We start from the raw sequence: 22,977 nt of genomic DNA on the forward strand, positions 1-22,977 counted from the left end.
ACAGCTGCCGTTCTGTCCCTGTTTGGTCACTCCAACAGCAGTTAGCCGTGGTCAGCCTCCAGACTCACAAAACAGGACCTGCTTCCTTGGTTCCCAGTGAGAGCTCAGCTAACCTCACCAGCCTCCTCTGCAGCCCCAGCTTCGTGCCAGTGCCCAGCCCCCAGAAGCCAGGGACCAGAGCCATGTTCATCAGAACCCAATCGGATCCCGGACCCGCTTGCCTGCCCATGGCCTTGCTTCTGCTAGGGCGGCAGAGACGGTGCTCGCGGCAAGCACTTACAAAGGCGGTTTAAAATCTGAGCACATGCAGTAACCATTTCCCAGCATGCAAAGCACACCAAAGAGCTACTCTGGAAAATCACATCATGTGTAAAGACCAGCACTGCCCCCTCCCCGCCTCCTGGGCAGGCCGGCTGAAGGACTCCTACCCTGGAGCTGAAAGCTGTTTTTACTGACCTGCTGAGCTTTTGGGGTCAGATGTAATTCCGTGCCAGGCTTCAAACGGATCTGATCCTCGGAAGGAACCTGAACCGAAAGGAAGGCGGCCATGCCTCGAGCAACCACTCGGAACCTTAGGTGTCAGGGAGAAGTCAGAGGTAAATGACTATTAAAGGAAATATTTTACAAATAAATACATTTTCTCTTTAAAAACAAGATAAACACATTTCAGACCTAATGCTGTTGTTAGCCTTTGCAGGCAAATCTTAAAAAAGATCAAGAAGGAACATTAATTTTCCTTCCATTATCAGTGCCCAACAAGGTAAGCAACATTCAGACTCAAGAAGAAAAGTGCTGCAAGCATGTAGAAATAACTGGAACTCTCAGGCGTTGCTGGTGTGAATGTGAGAGATGGGGTAGGAAAACAGGTTTAGGCAGTTGCTCAGTAACAGAGTGACCATATGACCCAGCAATTCTACCCCTGGGCATATGCCCAAAAGAACAGAAAACAGGTGTTCTAACAAACATTTGTAAACGAATTTCAGTGACACTATTTACAACAGCCAAAAAGTGTAAATGGCCCAAATGCCTATCAACTGATGAATGGACTAACAAAATGTGGGACATCATACAACGGAATATTACTCAGCCATGAAAAGGAGTGGGTACAGTTACATGATAAAACATAGATGAGTCTTGAAACTTCATGCTAAGTCACAGAAGCCAGACACGAGGTCACATACTATATGATTCCATTTATATGAAATGTCCAGAGTAGATTCAATAAAGTCGGCAAGTCAACTAGTGGCTATCAGAGATGCAGGGGACAGGGGTCTAGAGAGTAACAATTTCAAGGGTGTAAGATTTCCTGTTGGGGTGACAGAAACATTCTGGAAAGAGACAGTGGTGACGGCTGCAACACCATGTATGTACTAAATGCTACTGAATTGCACATTTTAAAAGAGTTGCCATCATAAATTTTATGTTACCTGTAGTCTACCATCGTTTAAATAAATCAAAATCACATACTGCTGCTAAATTCTATCACAAACAAAGAGACATGGTGTCAACCTGTTTGGACTGAGTGATTCCCAAAGTTGCAACAAAAGGATGGGCTATTCCGTAAGAATGCTGACAAGAGAATCTTAGGAGAATTCTTTTCAACACTGATAAGGGCTTGGAAAGAAAACCATTATGCAAATAAGTGAGATAAAAGGGAGGTGAGTGGCAAATTCTTTCATGCTCTGGAATTTCTTAGCAACAAAAACTTAGACTTGTTTCTCATTATTTACCCTTATCAGTTAACTTCAACTCATCCTGACTTACAGTTCTAGGAGACTGAGTGCCTTGTAGGACCTGGGGGACCTGATAAAGTATGCAGTGAGGAGCTAACAGGGGTATTTTAACTTAACCTTCCACACCGTCACTGGCTCAAAATCAGGCAGAAATCGCAGTGTGGTCAGGTTACAAAGTCAAAACACGACAAGAGATACGATTAAGAAAACATTTTTTAGATGTGAAAACAAAGTTGTTTTAAAATGAGAAAAAAATAAACATGTTTTAAAAAAATCTAAAAATGTAATCAGATGCTGATTTTCCCCCCTTAATCTATGGGGGAACCCTAGCTCTTAAAAGTCAAAAACCTACTGACGCATCACAAGCCCTGAGCAGGACCAGATCCCAAGGCCCATTTCGAAGAGCAGTGGCAGGTGCCTCCTTACCTGTTAGACAGGGGTGACTTCCGGCCCAGCCCGATTGCCCCCAGAATCCCAGAGCCGAGCCTCTCCTCGGCCAGCAGGCTGAGTCTGCTCTGAAGCATGAGCAGAACTCGAACGACCGATTCTGTCAAGACCGAATCACACTGCTCCGTCTGCATCAGGGAGAGCTGCAGGACTTGGTGCCACCACAAAAACAGCTTGGCCTCTTCCTGCGCAGAGCTGGGGGGCAGGAGGAGGGCCCGGAGGAAAACAAAATTAGAAGTGCAGTCTTTCTATTTAACTGAAAGTCCACATTTGAATTTTAAGTATAGGGCACATTCAGTACTTTAAAAGGCTGGGCTAACAGGTGATAATACAGTGAGTGTGATACAAAGCTACAGGCCTACAAACCTCGGATACACCTGTTCCAACCACTTGCTGAAGATGAGCAGCACTTTCATTTCGTTCCTGAGCGTCTGCTCGCTGTTTAAACACTGAAGCAAGTAGACATACAGAGTCAGGTAACTGCCGAGGGACAGGCACTCCTGCAGAAATTCTTCTATGGTGAGCTCAGGAACTTGAAGGGACACCAGAATGGGGCCCCATCCTAAATTCTGATTGAGGGAACCTAAGAAAAGAACACCAAGAGACAGCAAGATTAAAACAGGAATCAAATTATTTAACTGCTGTCATGAGTCTTTTCGCTTTAGGCTTCATGTCAAACCCACGGAGGGCCCTGGAGGCCACCCAAGGGAAGCGCGGCAGCGGCTTACACTGGAGAGCTCTCGTGCTGAGGGCCGATATACCCGCCAGCCACTGTGGAGGGCCAAAATCAGAACTCCATGTTCTCAGAGTCACCCTTCTTGTATTTTTATGGTCATTAAAATTGCAGGTAGACACTGCCTGTCCAGTCATCTAAGATTCTTAACCTCATCTAATACCTTTTAAGTATGTTATGAAAATTTACTATTTTTTCCAAGGAAAATTATTATTCTATCCTACTGAAGTATTTCCCCTTTTCAAAGCTTTGTTGGACTTATCCCTCAATGGAAATCAATTGAAAAAGATTTTTTTTGATTTTAGTAACATGAATGAATTTGAAGCAAGAGTGTTATCCTAATGATTCTCAAGTCTTTGAGGGGAATGACAGTGGGGAGATGGTGACATGCACAGCACCTTCCATGGGGGGACACGGGAACAGGGCATGGGTTTGCCAAGAAAGGGCAGGGGTAGGTAATGGGCACCTCGGCATCCCTGCTCTAACACCCTTCTTTCTCTCCCACTGTGTGCACAATCATGTGTTAGCGTATGAGTTGAGTTGTGCTAATCCGAGCCATTCTTCTTAACTAGACCACATTGTGTTTTCCGAATCAGAGTTTAGAGGGAGGTTAGGGAATAAGAAAGATTTTTAAAAGGCAGGGGTGGGGTGGGGATTGAGCTCTTTGTAATAGTTTAAAAGATGTGACAAAAAGCAATAAAAGACTTACATGAAAACTCATTTTAAAAAGTGACAAAAATAGAGAAAAAGAACACAATGGGTCTGAATAAAAAGATTCTAGTTTATAGCATTTGAAGAGCATGGCCAGGCCTATGGCTTACACAATGTGCCCACCATAAATGGGCTGGTCTGACGTCCCAAACCACCGTAAAGTGAACTAGGGGTTCCCTCCACGGAACCATGGTTGTACCGACAGACATGGGCCACAGGTTCTCAAGCTAACTGCAGATCTTTGCAAACAAAACAAAATACATACTCAAGTATTAGCTACTTTAACAAGGAAATCTGTGTGGCACTACTACCCACTTGGGTGGGGGGTCAGGAAAGGTACCTCCTTCTGACAATGCTTCACTCTCCCCTGGACCCACCGAAAGAGAGCTTCGTACCTTCTTTGAAGTAGGCAGTGATGCAGGCCTCCGTGGTCTCAGCCATGTGGCGGACGGAAGCCAGGCTCTGACAGGCTGCTGTCAGGAGGGGCAGGACCACCAGCCCGTGCACTTTCTGCCCAATCCAGGTCCGGACACTGCCCCGGAGGAACTCTGCTGTTGGAATAGTCGCATTGTTCATCATCATTAGGACTTCCATGAAGAGGCTGCTGAGGGCCATGTGGCGGGTCTGGCTGTCCATGTCTGCAGGGGAACACAGACACACCGTGAGAGGCCGCCGAAACGCCGGCATGACTGTGAGCAGCCTCGGCTGCACACTGGGCACCTTTTACAATTCCGCGAGCTGAACCCGAGAACCAGAGCAGATACTCTGCAAGGTGCTTCGCTGTTATGGTTGCAGCACATGAGTACTTTGTATGGGCAGAGCAGGAACCACTGAGAGACCCCTGGGTACAGCAAGTGGCCGAGAAGACTTTAATAAAGAGATGTTATCCAGTCGGCATGAAAGACCAAATTATTTATCAGAACATGCTTACTCAGATTTTAGCTTCCAAACTTTGCTCATCTGGAAAACCAAATACAGAGATCTCAGAAGTCACGTGATAAACTAACTAGAAAAAATACCTCTACCCTCACCACCACCAAAGCTGTTGATACTCTGGAGTGATTTACAAGGAAGAGAGGTTATTACTAAAAACAAAATATTAAAGTAAGGAAAAGAAACACCTTTTAAACCTTCTTAAAAGAGCTCCTAACTTAATCAGCTCTTATTTCTTTGTTTTTTAAATAAGTGGACAGACTGAAATTTTAAGTGGGTCTTTCAAAACAACTGAGATGAAAAGAGCACAGCGTGTAAGAAAAAGCAAGTTCACTGTACAAGACACCGCAAATGAGCAGGTTACGGAGGTGGAGTCCTTCCTTACGTCCCAAAACAAAAACCTTGTTCACCAGGTGTTTGTGGAGAAAACTATCCAAAGGGCTGTAGTTTTTGCCAACTATTTCTAACTCTTCTTGAGCTAGGTAAAATTTTTTAATGGAAAGAAGTAGGGCTTTGTCACCACAAGGCTTCTGGATTCATGTCAGTGAGAGCAGGGGGACTCTGGGCCTTACTCACCAGACCTATCAAATCAAACTCACCCACCTGCAAGTGCTAAATAAACCCTAACGTAATGTTACTATAAGACCTACTTATGATCAAGCAAGGACTTCAGAAACCAAAGTTCTAGATGTAAGTTCAACAAAGTATGTGTTTAAGTGTGTATTTTGTCACATATTCCGTATTCCCCATCGGCACCGGCATTCTTCTCTAAGGCCTAATCTCCTTATCTCTGAGTTTCAACTCAAAAGCAATTGTAATTTTAATGTGCCTTTTAAGATGACTCCTAGGAACAAAAAAGTTACACAGTAAGCCTCCTAGTAGATTCTACCTTCTCCTCTCCCTATGCATCAACACCCAACAAATGTTTTCTTAAAAACTAGATCTGCTCTCCTAACTATTCTGAGGAAGATCTTTCTAGAACGCCCTCCTCTCCTGTACTTGGCCAGTTATTATCTGACCTTCACAGCCTAAACACATTTAATCAATTCTAAAGCCGTTTCTCTGGTATCGTCTGCTAATTTGTCTTTCTTTTTTTAACATTGACTTGGTGTTACCGGCTAGAGGGGCTGATGCTAAAAGGTCGGGCACACTGTCTCATCCAATGCTTACAATACCCGTATGAAACAGGTACAACTATTACCCCCATTTTGGAGATGAAGTTGTACAACTTGTACAATCATACAGTCAGCAGGTGGAAACCCCAGGCAGTCAGGTTCCAGACTCTGCTTTTTAATACCATATTATATACCATATCTATACTGCAGAAAAGTTTAAGAAATTTCAACCAATTAGTTACTAATTCCAACCAACTCAGACAGTGACCCCAGCTTTCAATTGCTATCCTTCCCTAGGTACTATAGTTGCCTATTTTCAAATGGTATTTAAGTAAACATTAAAATGTTTGTGAGACCCATCCACGCGGTGGCAGATTTTCACTGCTGTATTCTATCATACGAATATACTACAACAATTCATCTACTGAACACATGGGTTGTTTCTGGTTTTGGACCCGCTCAGATGCATAGCTACAGAAACTGTTCACATCTCCCAGGGCACAGAAGCATTTCTTTCGGAATATTCCAAAGGGCAGAATTCTGAGTCACAGGATGCAGAAACTAGTAGATGATGGAAGCCAAGTTTTAAAAATGGTTGTACCAGGTCCTCCGTGGCCAGCAGTACATGAGTTACACTGACCCATGTAGTCACCAACCTGGTATCGAAACCTTAACTGTACTCACGCTGGTGGATGTGTCATCACCGCTCACTGAGGTCTGAATCTGCATTTCCCTGGTGATTAACATGGTAGGCACCTTTCCGGAAATATACCGGTCACATAGATAATCTCTTTCGTAAAATGTCAATTCAAGGGACTTGTTCGCTTGTTCTACTGGGTTGTCTTCTTCTTCCTTTTTTCATCCAGTGTGATCATTTTAGTCACTCATATTTAATGTAATTCCTGACATAACGGGGTCTAAATCTACAACCTTACAATATACTTTCCATTTATTCCTCCAATTCTACATCCCTTTTTCCCTCTTTAGTTCATTATTTCTTACTCTATTTTTTCTCTTTTGGTCTGGAAGCTGAACACATTCCAACATTCTTAGAGTGGTTTCCTGACCAACTGCACGTGCACTCTTGACTTTCCGAAGTCTGAATGTTAACCGGCTCTGAGACGGTGCCAGTGCTCTGTAACACTCTAACTCCCACCAGCTCTCCCTGCTGGTGTCTTAACCCTGGCAGGCATTACTATTACTACTGTTTTAGGCAGTCACGTTTCATGTACATTCACCTACACACTTATTTGTGATCTTCACTGATCACAAATTCACTAACACACTCACTCTCTTCCTACACATATTCTCTGGATTATTATCTCTTTCCTTCCACAGTCTTTGGTTGTATTTTGCTGTTCTTTTTATAACTTCTTAAGCTGGATTCTTATCTTAGTAACCTTCATCTTTTTGCAATTTTAATATACGCATTAAAGGCCAAGAAACTAAGTCCCACTTTAGCCACACCCCACAAGTTTGGACGCATTCTGGTTTTTTATCCAGTTCTAAATCTTCCAAATTTCTATAATGATTGTTTCTTTACTCATCAGTTCTGCTTCTTAATTTCCAGGGTAGAGTTATATTTTGTTACTGATTCCTAAATTCACTGCACTGTGATTAGAATGTTGCACACCGGTCCTTTGGGATTGGTGGAGACTGCCTCCAAGCTGATCCAGGGTGAGGCTCCTTAGTCATTCTGTGGGGACTCACACCACATGAATTCTGCACGTACAGGGCACACACATCCTTGTCTACGTGCACACTAGACCCAGCAGGGCCCTTCAGACTTCCTACAGCCTTACTGATTCTCCTTCAACTTCTTCAATTACAGTGAGATGTAAGGCAAAATTTCTTACTGTGAGTGGATTTGACTTTTCTCTTCCTAATTTTGTCAGTTTTCACTTCAGGTATTTGCGGCTGCTACCGTGTAATTAGGTACAAATACACTTATCATCACTATATCCTCCTGGTGAATTAAACCTTTTTTCAATTTTCAAAGACTCTCTTTAGCTCAACTAACACTTTTATTTATTTATTTTTTTATCATGCAATTTCAAAGCAGGAAAACACCCAAGAGATCATCTGGCTCTGAACACTTTCTGCCTCATAGTCCTATCCGTCCAAAATTAATCTACTATACCAGTTTTCTGTTTTAGTAATCACCTGATATGACTGCCTTATCGAAAGCTTTCTAGAGCCTTCATTCTGTATGTACTTTTTAGAAACAGCTTAAAGCTGGATGCGGTTCATTATTAGTCCAGTCTGACAAACTGTCTTTTAAGCTCAGTGTCAGTCAGCTGATGTACTTAAATTTTACTCTTGTTTTGGGTATTTTTCTCACCTTCTCCAAGCTTCTTTTCTTGTCTTCTTTGAACTAAATGCATTTTGGCCATTCCTTTTTATCTCTCTCCACTAACTTGGAAATTATACATTTTATTTCTATTCTTCCAGTGAATTTCTTAGCAATTTCAACATTCACATTTTAGCAATTTCAGCATTCACATTTTAGCAAGATGTAAATTTAATCAATTCAAGGACCTCTCAAACAATACTAAAGCTTTGGAATGCTTTTAACTCAACCTCCTTCCTGACTCACATGTACTTGTGGTCATGCAGTTTAATTTTAGCTTTTGCTTTTTAAACCACTAAATGCATGATTACTATAGTTTTCTGTATGTGCCTAACATTTTACCACTTTCTCTGCCTACTTTTCCTGTTTATAATCCAAGCCTTTTTACTTGCGATCACTCCACTTCTACCTAAAAAACATGCTTTGGGATTTCCTTCAGTGATGTCATGAGAACAAACACTCTCAGCTTTCAATGAAAGCATCTTTAGATCACTCTCACCCTTGACAGATGGTCTCTCTTAGCTTACAGCTCCAGGTTACAGGTCATCGCTTCACAGCACACTGAAGCTGTTCCACGGTCTCAACTTCCTTTGTTGCTACTGAGAAGTCAGTGTTCAGTGTAAATGTTGTTCCTTTGTAGGTGTCCATCTGTCTGTCCATTTGTCCCTCCTTCCTGAATGTGAAAGTTGTTTCCTTTGTCCCTGGTGCTCCTGTAGCATCACCACAGTGTGAAGTATGCAGAGGTGTGAATTTCTCTGACCTGCTTGGGATTTGCTGGATTCACTGAACCTAAGGAGTGTTGTGTTCATCAGCCCTGGAAAATTCTCAGCCCTGCTGTCTCTCTGGCTATTACTGCCCTCACCTACGCCCCTTTCTGTCTGTCCTCTCCGAGAATTCTGACTAGATGACTGCATGTACGTTCCATCCTGGCCTATCCCCTGGGCCCTCTAACCTCCCTTCCACGTTCTTCCTCCATCTGCCCTACATTCTGGATACCATCTTCATACTTATTCTCCGGTTTGCTAATTTTCTCTTCAGATGAGTTGAACCTGGTGTTAAACTAACCCATTAAGTTTTTATAAAAGTGCTGTATTTTACATTTCTAGAATATTGGATTTTTCTCTCAAAGCTATTTTTGTAATTTCTTGCTCCTTGTGGACATTTTCAAATCTCTCTTATTTCAACAAAGAGATAAAAGTACTTTTTGTTTATTGTGCTAATTATTCCAATATCTTAAGTCATTCTCTATTGACTTGCTTGTGGTGCTTTGTTTCCTTGTGTTTTATGACTTTTTTTTTTTTTTAACTCTGAGTTCATATTCCTTGAAACTCTGAGGCCAGAGCTGAAGATGGGTTTCTCCAACGCAGCTCTGTGGGTGTGCTCCACCAGGCATCTAATGGCATTGCCAACCCAAAACAACTTACACTCAGTTCCCAGGTTGAGGGATTTTTCTCTGGACAATCTAGGTAGTAGGAATTTGTGCCTCAGACCCATATGAGGGTCAATTTATGCCTACTATTTTTTCAAAAGAGGTAGCTCTTTCCCCACCACAAAGACATCTGACCCAACACCCAGGTCAAACAGATCACTGGCTTTGCTCTCCTCTCCTAGGAGCAAGTGTATCTCTGGCTCATCCTTACACTGAGGATGCCACTGTGTGGGCGATGCACACGAGCTCCTTTCAGGGCCCCATCTCCAGCAGGCCCTGGGCTTTAGCGCCCCCCAACTCCACCCCACCCCAGTTTAAGACAGTTCCGTGAAAGTCTTCAGGGAGGAGCCAGCTTCAGCACTCCATCTCCCTTGACAGGTTCCTCCTCCCACTTAGCTTCTGACTTCTAAGATTTTCCACCACCTCATGACAAGTTTCATTGTTGGTTTCTTAAAAACATTTTGTCCAGCATTCTTAGTTCTTTTCAGCAGAAGCAATCAGGATACCCAGTCCACCAACTGCCAGGAGCACAAGTTCTCCACACACAGTTTCTTTACACGTCTACAGGCAACTCTGAAGGGCTCTTCCAGTGAGGAGTGAAAGCATCTTGGAATGCCGCACACGTGCCTTCTCTGGTTCTCTCCTACTTATTAAATTCAGCTGTCTAGCTTAGTCCTCAGTCCCATTAACCTCACCACATCTGACGGTGTCAACCCCTCCTCAAGTTCTTTTGTGCCTCCCCTGGTGCTGAGATGACAATGTCCCTGGGAGCCTGTCCTTTTCCCCAGCACCACTTCTGTGGGAACAAGACGGTAAGTGTCCTGCCCAGCACCCCCTGATCTCACAAGGCCTCACACAGCAGGGATTCACCCATGGAACGAAGACATGACTGCCCGTGGCCACTCACCAGGTGGGTTAAAGACGATAATATCATCCAAGAGCTTAGACATCTCCTTTTCTAGGACGGCTAAGGTGATTTTTCCATTTTGTTCCAGAGAGCTGAGGAACTGAACCATCTGATGAGTGAAGGCTCGGCACTTTGGAACTGCATCCTGACAAACAAAAGGAGCATTCATAGAATCCACCCGAGCCGTGTTAACTGAGTATTCCCTGGGGGCGTGTCACTGCTCTGAAAGCTTCCGGAGGGAGAGGCAGGGACAGAGCAGGAGGCCACATGAAGACAGGTATGTGTCTAAGGGCCCTATGTCTAGGGATATGCAAATCTGTGGTAACACTTACTCCAGCACCCACGTTCTCCCACATTCCAGAACACTCTTCTTTTTCACTACATCAATAGCAACTTAACTACACACTGATTACTTGCCAGAAACTTTTCCAAAACCTCTATGTTCACTATCTGATTTAATTCTCACAACACTTTGAGGCAAATTATTATTTCCAATTCAGATGAGAAAACCGACATCAGAACGGCAGTGAGCTGGGGGCCGGAGTTTGTCAGGCCTCAAATGCACATTCATACCTTCATTGCCATTCTGCTGCCAACGACAACCCCATCTCTAAACCAACGGCGGCCGCCCTCGGTCCTTTTGACCTCTTGTTAGCATGTGGTACTGCTAGTAAGTGAAGGTTTATCAAGAGAGGTAGTTAAAACTACAAGACCTGAAAGGCCAGAAGAGGAGTACACCATGGCACACATCCTCTAACATCTCAGCCGAGCCGTCACGGGGTTTGAGACCGTCCTCAGCAGCACCCCCACTACCACGTCCTGAAGAACGCTCTGCTTTTTAAAGCACCTGCTCAACCTACAAGATGTTTCTGGCTGTCAGTAGGGATGGAAAGGCCCGCAGACACTCTCAAGAGCTTCATGATTAGTTCTGCAGAAGATTCCTTTGCCAGGATGATGGCTGGCTGGTAATGGCTGCTGAAATAACCGAGCACGCTCTGGTAGGACACGGTATCCACGAGATGCCATGAGAGTGAGCTGGTTTGTCCAAGGAGGTTCAGGAGAGGTGAATCCTAAGAATACAATACATACTCCTTTAGTTTTGGAGTTCTCACTTTCCCAGAAATATGTGTCTCTGGTCAATGGTGATCACTAAGATGGTCTATGATAAGCACAGTTAAGATGTCAAGTAAGTTATCTACTGAAGCTAGAAATACTCGTGAAAGTAACAGCCAAGGTCTTGGCAAAAACAGATTAACTTTTAAGTATTCAGAACCCAATTTTCAAAGGAAGTCTCGGATCTAGCGGCAGAACTAGCAATTAAGGAGATGTAAAGTCAACCTAACATGCGTTCTCTAACTCAGTGTGTTTCCCTTCATAACCCAGAATTGGACTATGAACGATCCCAGAGAATCAGGACCCTATTGAAGGCACACCCCGTATGCCAAGCAGATACTCACAGTGACAGGTGTTAGGGAAACAAGTGAAAAGCTACAACCTCGCAGGGAGCACGGCCCTAGGAAGCCTTGCCAAGCCTTCATCACAGGCCCTCCAAACTTACTGCTTGGTCTACCAGCTCATCTTCCTTTGCCAATAAAATCATCATGAAAAGGAGGCAGACGATCATGCTCCGGGTCTCTGGGCGGGGGCTGGGGCTCCAGGCATCAGACAGCACACTGACCCAGTTGACTTCACACAGGACAGACCCCAAAAATAAGAAGCAGCTCTTAGGACTTCCTCGTTCCACCTTAAAGGGAAATGAATCAAAATCAATGCTTTCCTTTAAACTGTCTGTGTTACTGAAAATGTATATAAATCAATGCCTACTAAATTAAATTTTTAAAAATAACTTTTTTCCAACTATAAAAATCATCTATGAATCCCTCCCCCCAAAGATTTGGACTGAACATTTGTAATATTTTTTCTTCCATGCTCAGTGAATGTGCACGTTTATCAGCTTATTTAGAGTTCATTATTTATTCCACTAATTCTCAATAGGAGAGGAATGACCTTCCATAGCTTTAAGCAGGGTGGCAAATGTCACCAATGCTCAGAGGACTCCATCACGGTCCTCAGATGTGCTAGGAGAGAACAAAGGTTGAGATCTACAGTCAGTAGTTCCTAAGCCAATCGTGCATCAGAACCACCTGGAATACTCACTGAAACACAGATTAATGGGACCCCACCCCCAAAATCTTGCATTTCCTCCATCCAGAGTGAGAGCAGGAATTTGGATTTCTAAGGAGCTCCCAGGTGCTGTGGACGCTGCTGGTCCTAGGACCATACTTTGAGACCCACTCTAGTACTGTATATAATTTTTATACTGCCTTTTTGGTGTAATGTTATGTTATAAAAATGTCTCCACATCACTAGGCTTTGTGATTTTTGATGACTGCATAATGTTTAATTAAATCCTATTTTAAATATATTTAAAATATATTAGGGATGGGTGAGGAATGGTAAATGTATTTTACAGTATATAACCAACGTCAGAGTTATCGTTTATTAGCCTACTTCAGCATGTTTAAAATAAAACATGGCTAGCTATAAATTTTTCTATTTAAAATGAAGATTAAAAAGCTCTACTCCATTTATAAAATCACAAAGTCAGTGCAATCTGGTGATGATTCATGCCCTTCCACGACGGCCATCATTATAGCACGCTACCTGCTGCTTCTCTCCCCTTCTAGAAAATGACTCCTCATCCTCCTTTATCACCTGTTCTCTCTCCTCACTCCAAACCCCTCAAAACACATCCCTTCCTAATCCAGCAAGACACACAGAGCTGAAAGGCTTCTCGTTTCCAGCCGGGTCAGCATCTTCTCTCACTAGACAAAAATTCCTAGACGCCACCAGTCTACAGCAGCCCTCAGGGGCCGTGCTCCCATTTCATCTGTCACACAGCTGAGGTCGGGCGCTGACTTAAAGCTACCCTACAGCCCTTTAAACAAATGTTCATAACGGTGATGAATGTCTACTCAGGACCTATCTCATATACTAAAGCTGGCCACAAAATCGCTAAGCTTCGCTTTCTGAGACAGCTGTGCTGGGCCTTCCCCGGAGCTTGGCTGTGGAAGTGGCGCCAAAGAGCGCAGCCCGGAGCGCTCTCCGCAGACTGTGCTAACAGGACACCGCACCATCCGTGGACTGTCCTGTCCTACGCCACCGGGGACCTACAGGAATGAAAGTACCTCTCGAGTCTCAGGGACGTCAAGTGAAGAGGAAATGTAAAAGAACTGTGACTCTGAATAAATCAACTGAACTATGAAGAGCTAAGACAAGATGATAATGGGTTTTTAAAAATGGAAATTTAAGAACCACAAAACAACAAAAATACCGGGCGCTATGTAAGTGACGCTGCTGGGGCTGTTTTTGTAACTACTGCTTATACTGCTAAGACTCACACACACATCGGCAATTTTCCTGAGTCATGTCAGGTCTTCACACGACTATGATGCATCACTGGTTGTTTGGATGCACTTCCAACTCCTACAGCATGATTCCCTTATGCACCCGCTTAAAGAAACTAATGGCCTGAGTACCAATTACGCTTTGCTTTAATAGAACATTTAACGACATGGAAGCCTGATGATACCGTCCTAGAAAAAAATGCGAACCCACAGACACCAAGACTGAGCATGACAGTCATTAAATTATGTACTCATACAACAATGTTACAGAAGTCCAGGGGTGACAGCCATGCAACAGTCAAAATCTCTCCCTGGCTTTATAATCGGTCCTACAAATGTCTTCCAGTCACCTCCTCCTGCAGTGAAATGATTTCCATGAAGGCTGCTTCCCACAAGCACCCTGGACCACCCAGGACACGGACACGGCCCACTGTGCGCCCACGGCAGCCGTGCCTGACAGCCACAGCGAGCGGGCTGCTCCGGGGGAGCCAGGCTGCGACACGGGGAGTGAGGGCTCACTTTGAAGAAGGCCTCCATGAGCATCTGGTCAGGGTGCAGGTCCTTCCACGGCAGTCTCCGGTAAGCACTGTGGAAGGCGTACAGAATGAACTCCGGCATTCTGGGCGCTGTACACGCTTCGCAGTAATGCATCAGGTGTAACCGAAGGGCTCCGTCATCGCCTGGCAGGAGCTTATCTATAATGCAAACGGAAAAAACGGCTGAAGACCTTTCAGGTTATCTTTAAAAACAAACACAAAACAAAAATGTGAACTAAAAATCTAAAACCCAAGGTTCTCAATAATGACCAAATTTCAAAGATTTTCATGTGGCAGGAAAAAAAAAAACCACTGAAGATAATTTAATAGCAAAGACCAGTATTGTAATTACTTACTTGGGGAACCGGAATGAGTAGCTGGTAGATGTGAGACAGCAGGGGCGATCGGCTTTTCTTTAAACCTTCTAGCTATATGGCTTTTTAACTCCAATACACTTGTACAACCCCACCCACCACAGGCGTCCCTCCAGGCTGTTGCCCTCAGCAAATACTCACTCCCCAGCATGGAGGCTTATTCGTCCGGCCCCTTGGAGGATTCCAGTATCGCTCAAAACGAAATGTTGCACATGACTAAAATATGACCCATAGTGCAGTACAACTAGACGATTAACTGTCAATCAGCTAAGTTATTCTACAGTGATACTCCTCTACGACATGGATCACTCGGGATTATCGCCATAAGTATTAATTATCTCAGTGCCCCCAAGAGTAAACGCCAACGTAATCTAAAACAAAACTTTTCAGCTGTTCTGGTTCTACACATGGAAATGAATGTAGTCAAAGAAGAGAGAGCTGGCCTCCCACAACAACAGAAACCTGATGGTGGTTCTTAGTAGTGGCTTTTGAGAAATGACCAAGTATCATCAACCCATGGTACCAATTCATTTACAATTTCCAACATCCCTGTGCCCTTGATTCACAGTCCTTAATTACTTTATTCTACAGCATGAAACAGCATGTTTTTAACCTTTTAAGACAAGGTAAGGATAGCATTTATTTAAATATGAATAAAAGATGGTTTTGTTTAAATCCAAATATGGATATGTAGGTAGGTGTCTAAAAGGCAGATGTCTCTTAGGACAAGACTTAGCCTAGACACACATAAGTTCTGTGAGATCAGATAAATTCATTTTTCTTTTCGGTTCTTCATTTTCTCATGAATAAAAGGAGAAAGCTGAATCAGAAGATCTCAGTAAAAGGCTACACTACTTCTTCCCGCTTTGCATAGTGGTTTCCTCACCTTGAACTCAGCTACCAATTCCTGATGTTAGCCATGAACCCTCCTGGTTCCCTCCTCCCACTCTCCCATGTGCTTTCTCTCTCTCTCAAAAAAATACTAGATGAGGTACATCTAGACAATGGACCATTGTTCAGCGCTAAAAGGAATGAGCTATCAAACCATAAAAAGACTTGGAGGAACTTAAATGCATATTACTGAGTGAAAGAAGCCAATAAGAAAAAGCTACAAAATACATGATTCCAAGTATTTGGCATTCTAGAAAATCTGAAACTATGGAGAAAGAAAAAAAAAATCAGTGGTCACCTAGAATTAGTGGGGAGAGAGGGGCGAGTAGGCAGAACAGAGAGGATCGTTGGGGGCATGAAACTACCCCGCAGGATACCGTAATGGCGGATAGGTGCATTACACAGCTGTCAAAGTCCACAGAACGTACAACACCAGGAGTGAACAGTAACAGACTATGAGCTTTGGGTGACATGAGGTGGCCGTGTAGGCCCATCGGCTGCAGCAAGCACACTGCTCTGGTGGGGGACACTGACAGAAGGCGGGGGTTATGTGTGTTTGGTAGGGGGTGGGTAATATGGGCATTCCATGTACTTTCTGCTCAATTCTGCTGTAAACCTAAATCTGTTCTATACACGCACGTTAGTTGTTTTTCAGGACCGAATGCCACGTTGTTAAGTCGGTGACTACATGCCGCGCAGACATAGGGCAGCCACAGAGGCGCACTAGTCAGGAGGTGCCCAGCAGGCCAGTGGTCCTTCAGAACGCACTGCAGCACCCACGGGGAACCCACAGCTGGGCACAGAGCTGGCCACTTCTGCCAAGCGTGGGAACGGTTGGTGCAGCATCTCTGCCTGGCACTCGCGGCTGCTGTTTGCCCCTTGGACGGAGCCGCACCTGCTGCCCTTCCTTCCCACTTGCTTCTCACAGGAGTCACACCTGGATGGGGGTCGGAGGGCGCTCCTTGCCCACTCCCACCCCCTCCCTCTGATCTGCACAGACACCGCCCCAAACAGGTCTCTGGCACTGTGGTTCCATCACGGTGTCTACTCCACAAGGACTCAAACTGCAGAGCTGTGCTATGAAGATTCAGAGGCAGGAGAGAACACATGCAAGTAAACATACGTTCAGAAGAACATAAAGGACCTATGACTTCATGTGGTAGTGGAATCAGGATGAGGAAGGGCAGCGAGGGGAGGGCCAAGGACATTCGTGGAACAGTGCATCAAGCAGGATGGCTGGAGTGGAAGGCTTCCATGAAGAAACCATCACAGAATGCTGAAGTACACTGGGCCAGACATATCGGAATGCTGGCCTGAAACATGACACTTAAAAGTTTGGAAACAGTGGCCCCTGGGTGGCTCAGTGGGTTCAGTCTCTGTCTTCAGCTCAGGTCATGATCTCAGGGTCCTGGGATCGAGCCCCCCGTCGGGCTCTCTGCTCAGCAGGGAGCCTGCTTCTCCCTCTCTCTCTGCCTGCTGCTCTGCCTACTTGTGATCTCTCTCTCTCTGTCAAATAAATAAATAAAATCTTAAAAAAAAAGTTTGGAAATAGGAATATAAAGGATATAAACACTATTTCACGACAATTAATCTAGTCAACAGTCAGGAACAGAAACTGGAGATAGAAAGAATGGGGCAGTTGCAAGAATCTTGGAGGAGGGTGTGGAACAAATGTCTTTATGAAGCTCCCAATACAAAACATGTAGATATTCTAGGTAAAATAAAACACCTCTGAGATCACACAGTTGGGTATGCTCAGCGGAAGAAAGCAGGGCCAGAAGCAAAGAAAGACCAGGAAACCCAGGTACTGAACAGACATTGAAGCCTCGGCTTCCCATGGACCGTGCTTCTGTGGGGTTCTAACAGCACGAAGAATCTCCCAGGGACACTGCCCTCCGTGAAAGAGCAGATCAGGGAAAGAAAGGGACCTTCTCTGCCTTCACCCCTTGACTCAGAGTCGAGGAGGGGGACAAGTTGACTGTCATCACTGAGGCTGACTGCAAGTGAGTCTGGGGACTGTTTACAACATGACCGTGAGAAACCACAAGGGAAAGGCCACAAATGCAGATCCCCTCTGCAGGACACACCCTCAGCCCGGTCTCAACAGAATGCCCACAGAGAGAATCTCTCTAAATGTGGGCTCACAGTACAAAACTTTATTTTTTTTTCTCCAAATTTTTTTTAAGATTTTATTTATTAGTCAGAGAGAGAGAGAGAGAGCACAGGCAGAGTAGCAGGCAGAGTCAGAGGGCAAAGCAGGCTCCCCGCCGAGCAAGGAGCCCGATGTGGGGCTCAATCCCAGGACGCTGGGATCATGACCTGAGCCGAAGGCAGCCGCTTAACCAACTGAGCCACCCAGGTGTCCCACAGTACAAAACTTTAAATCCATGAAGAAACAAGCCTCCCAGTATGAGTCTGAAGGAACACCTACCTGCAGCGTAAGCCATCCCCAACAGGAGCTTGAGATCATTATTACTGCATACAGATCATAAAGGAAAGTACGTTTAAAGATTTCAAAGAAATAAAAATTAGAATTGTAAACAAAAGAAATAAGATGCTATCAAAGTATCAAAGAGCAGGAGGGGCCCCTGGGTGGCTCAGTGGGTTAAGTCTCTGCCTTTGGCTCAGGTCATGATCCCAGGGTCCTGGGATCGGGCCCCGCATCGGGCTCTCTGCTCAGCGGTGAGCCTGCTTCCCCCTCTCTCTCTGCCTGCCTCTCTGCCTACTTGTGATCTCTCCCTCTCTCTGTCAAAGAAATTAAAAAAAGGAAAGAAAATTAAAAAAAAAAAAGAAAAACAAACAAACATGACTTCTAGAGATCAAAATAAAAAATTCAGTTGTTTGCTTTTGTTTTTGCTTTTGGATTTGTTTTTAAAGCAGGTTAGACACCAATGGAGGGATTGAGTAAACTGCAGAAGAGTCCTCAAGAATTCACCCAAAATAAGGCACAGAAAGAGAAAACGAAAAAGAAGTTAGAGTTACAGAAGGCAGAATGAGGTTCAGCATGAGGGACAAAGGGTATGTGAAGAGAACGGCTGCCTGTGGTCCAAGGCTGATGCAGCTCAGAGCTACCTTACAAACAGTAAGAGGTTACAAACATCACACTGACCTTCTCTGGTCAAAGACAACTGCCTCCCAACTAAAATAAAATTAAACAAAGTAGGAGAAGTAGAGGCAAAAGAGAAACCAAATGATTTAGGGAAAAAGTGATAACTAACCAGAGACCTAACATAACATCTTCTTACCTTTAAAGCTCTCGTGCAAGGAGGTGATACAGTCAGTGAACAAGCTCACGACACTCAAGGCCACCACAGTGTCACTCTCCAGCCAGGGGTAATGTCGTTGGCTGCTTTAAATAAAAGAAGCATAAGCTTAGAAAGGAAAGCCCCATGATTAAATCACTCTAGATCCCAGGGTCTAGGAACTGCATCAGTCCTACAGAACACTGTATATTATGGAGCCCCAAGACACACTCAGACCACTTGAACTGCTGTGAACTGTAGCTCATAATATCAACTACACAATTTTATTTACTTTCCTTCTAAACCTTTATGCCAAAGCAATTAAGTTCCAGAAGGGTGCTGTCTACATAGATTAACACCCTTCTATATCCAATTTACACACTTGTGTATCTCGGTTACATCTCAAATGCCTCAGACATGTGCCACTAAGTGGCTTCAACAATTCTGTCTACCTAAAACATGGAAAAAAGAAAAAAAAAACTCCGTGTAACAGAAAGGTGGCCACAAATGAACAGGAGATAACCAAAGAAAAAAACTCTTAATATGATCATTTTAGTTCCTGAATTGGGTCCAGAAAGCTCAATACCAAAAGAAATCCTATTAATTCTTCCTGAAAATAAACAGCACATTCTGCCTTACTGCCAGCAGTCTGAGAGTCAGTGTGGAATTCTGAAGCTTGTAGATTAAGGATAGTCCACTAGCAAAAGCAAAGATCCAGAAACTTCTCTATTTTCCTCAACGAGCTCTTGGAGCAGCATGGGTTAATACAAAGATCTTGACAGAGACGTCAGATGCCCTGAGCTCTGTTCCCGGTTCTGGCCCTCACCACTGGTGGAACTAAGAACAAGCCACTCATGTTTTCTGAGTCTCAGCAACAGATTGATATTTGTGAGAACACCTTAAATACTGTGATATCTAGCACTGCTGTAATTTTAACAAACTCCTGACAAGTTCACCTAGCTTTCTTTGCATGCTTTTAGGGGAAAAAAGACATAGTAGGTAACTCCCTGCATGCAAACAGTTCTACACCTCTGTTTTAAATGCTCGTAACATCATGTTTTCATTTAATCACTAAGCTCGTGTAAAAGGGGTTCATTCTTCCCACTAATTCAAAAGCCAATTTAGTCCCAAAAAATAAATAACTGAGGTACTGGGTAAAATCCAGTTAGTCTCATATTTTACAGTAGTATATTATCAAAATCTAATTCAGGAGAGTAACATCTGTTTTTCTGAAATTAAGTACCAAAATTTATTCAACATCTTTTTGTAGAAAACTGGAAGTGAGTATCTATTTTGCTTCCAAGGAAATAGATCTGATCAACCAGACTAACAATTCCAGAAGCAGAAAATGTCTTAAGTTTCCTTTCTAAGGAAGCATTTTCTAAATTTAATATGGCCCTACATAAAAAATGAAATCCATGAACGCATCCCTTTTGCCAAAATACCATCAGAACTTTAACTCTGTAAATTTCAAAGGAATATGAATATCTGAAAAATTATTTACCTTTCACTATCCTCTAAAACCAAGATCCATGGCTTAAAAAGCTGGATGATAACTGAATGTAGGGATTGCAGCACTGAAAAGAAAGCAAAATTTTTAGAGACAAGAAACAAGTTCATCCTTTATCAATATCATTAATAATGCTAAAAAACATCTACTTATTATCTGTATACTCACAAACCTATATTGATAAATAAACAACACATTTCATGTAACTAAGTAAGCTTGTGCTTTCATTTGCTGCAATGGAATTTCTTGAAGAAATTTTTTTTTTAAAGATTATTTATTTATTTATTTACTTGACAGAGAGAGAGAGACAACTAGAGAGGGAGCAAAAGCAGGGGAAGCAGGAGAGGGAGAAGCAAGCTCCTCGCTGAGCAGGGTGCCTGCTGCGGAACTTGATCCCAGGACCCTGGAATCATGACCTGAGCAGAAGGCAGATGCCTAACCGACTGAACCACCCAGGTGCCCCTCGAAGAATTTTTATTACAACACGGTGTCATGGATAATTTTACACCGTATGTTTTTTTTTAAAGATAAATGTTTAAATATTCAGAACCCTTTTCCAAATGAGAACAACAATAGGAAGAAAGAGCTAGAGATTGAAACCTATCTCCGTGTGCCATGCCCTATGAAGGAGGGGCAGAGACAAGCTGAAGCAAGCACACAGTGTGCGAGTGAACACAGGTAGGACACTTAGATGGATTCATTTCCTATTTCTTCTATGTATTTCCTATTTCTTCTTCATGACACTCAAATATCTAGTTTTATTGCTAAGATTTAAATCTCTTTATGTGTCTAATCAAGTCTCTTATAATGAAAGGTCAGAGCACCTCGCTCCGTGGGTCATAAAGACATATTACCTGTTTTGCTGCTGGCAGATGGGTCCTGAGCCAGGCAGGCCATCTCAGAGTCAAGAAGCCGTTTTACAAGATAGCCCAACAGCGTCTTCATATCAGCCATGTAAGGACTCCATTTTGAGAACAAACCAAAGCTTTTAAAGTCCAATGTAGATAACCGAAGCTTATAAAAAAAAATTGAAAGCCACTGTATAGTCTCCGTTACCTGGAAGAGAATGGCAGGTCAAAGAGTCCTTACTGAAGGTCTACTTTCAGCAGAGCACTAGGGTCGACCGTGACGGAGGGCTCGGACTTTGTAACAGAGCTGCAAAGGTGTTTGCATAGGAAAAGTAAATCAGCAGATTTCAAACTCTTTCTAGAGCAGAGGAACCATTCTTCCCAATACACTGTCATGCGGACCCAAACCACATAATGTGGATGAAACCGAGGGCTCTGTGGGATGCTGCATGAAAACCTGACCGAAGGAGTCAGGGGCATGGGGCTAAGTATCAGGTGGGTAAGCTGGGGAGGACAGGTATACCCTGAGGGTGGGGCTGGGCTGCTCTTGAACGGATGAGCAAGACAGACTCTGAGGGGTGAGAGAAAGGCAAGGGGTGCATGGGAGGAAGCAAGCGACTGACAAAAACACAAGGCTCTTAAAGATAATGTATGGAACTGCAGCTTTTTAGATAAAAATTGCGAATGTGTTCCAACTGTTTAAAAAACAGAGAGCAAAGGAAACAGAAAAGGAATGCAGAGATAAACTTCAGACACCAAAAGCTACACACCTGCTTGTCAGACAAGAGAACATCCGGAGAGCTTTGAAGCACCGAGCTCTTTGCAGAGGCTGCCCCCTGCTGGCAGTTTGGGGCACAGCAGCCCAGGGCTCTCAGAGTGGCTTTCCAACACTCGGGGCTCAGCAGCTGCTCCGCAGAGCCTTATGGGGCAGGGACAGAAGCAGCCGGTTAGCATCTTTCACAAACTGATTTTTTCAACTTGAATCAAATAACATGTGTACTTTACAAAGGAATGAAAATTAAATTAAAACCCAAAACAAATTCACAAAGACCTAGGGTGAAGAGACTACAGTCAAGAGAACCTATGAAAAGGACTGTCCACCGGGACACTTGACCTTCCTGGTTCCTAGTAACCGTGCTAGGAGTGAGCACAGCCAGAGCCGTCTGGGCTGGTATCCGGGGGGATGAGTGGGAATCCCACCTACCAGCCCCTGACTGGGGTCCAGTCAAGATACCACTTTTCTGGCTGAAGCTGTGAGAGAAACGACAGTAATAGGACAAGGGAGACTGCACTGCAGAATTCGAGTGCAGAGTCTAGGCTCTCTTCTCATGCTTGCCCCTGAAACTCTACTCACACAAGGGGCAAAACCTAAAGCAACACAGAGCCAGCGTGCTAAGCAGACACTACTGCCAGCCCTCTGCTCCAGGTCAATCACACATCCCAGAGGCCTCCACTAATACCTCCTCCAGCCCTTTCCACCCAGAGCTTGCATGATCACACAGGATAACAGAGGCTGGAAGGACTAGATCTAAGGAGAGACTGGACGAGGCAGCTGCAATCTGCCGAGTGGGAGAAGTCTAAGAACAGCGAAGAGTCTGTGCAGAAGGGCTACTGCAGTCCGGCTCTAGAGGACACAGCCCTGGAATCACGTTACAGGTCGGGAGTCACGCATACCTAGAACACAGAAGGGAAGCCGGAAAACAAGGGGTTCGTCCATGAAGAATGAAGAGAAGGGACAAGCAAAGGACAGAGCTCCAAGAACACCAACATGGCGGCCAGGGAGGGAAGGGAAACCAGGAGGCTGGAGGTCA

General features: G+C 44.1%; 1 protein-coding gene across 1 annotated transcript in view; it reads right to left on the minus strand.

The window, feature by feature from the left end:
- EPG5 (ectopic P-granules autophagy protein 5 homolog) overlaps positions 1-22,977 on the minus strand; it is a 104,378-nt gene that overhangs the window by 6,184 nt on the left and 75,217 nt on the right. The window contains 12 exon segments of the mRNA XM_046024639.1: positions 457-571; positions 2,160-2,375; positions 2,547-2,763; positions 4,020-4,262; positions 10,359-10,503; positions 11,219-11,428; positions 11,917-12,102; positions 14,285-14,460; positions 18,812-18,915; positions 20,313-20,385; positions 21,173-21,374; positions 21,937-22,085. Coding sequence (XP_045880595.1) covers positions 457-571; positions 2,160-2,375; positions 2,547-2,763; positions 4,020-4,262; positions 10,359-10,503; positions 11,219-11,428; positions 11,917-12,102; positions 14,285-14,460; positions 18,812-18,915; positions 20,313-20,385; positions 21,173-21,374; positions 21,937-22,085 — 2,036 coding nt within the window.

Source organism: Meles meles, chromosome 12 (genome assembly GCF_922984935.1).
Source record: "Meles meles chromosome 12, mMelMel3.1 paternal haplotype, whole genome shotgun sequence".
In the NCBI taxonomy this organism is placed as follows: Eukaryota; Metazoa; Chordata; class Mammalia; order Carnivora; family Mustelidae; genus Meles; species Meles meles.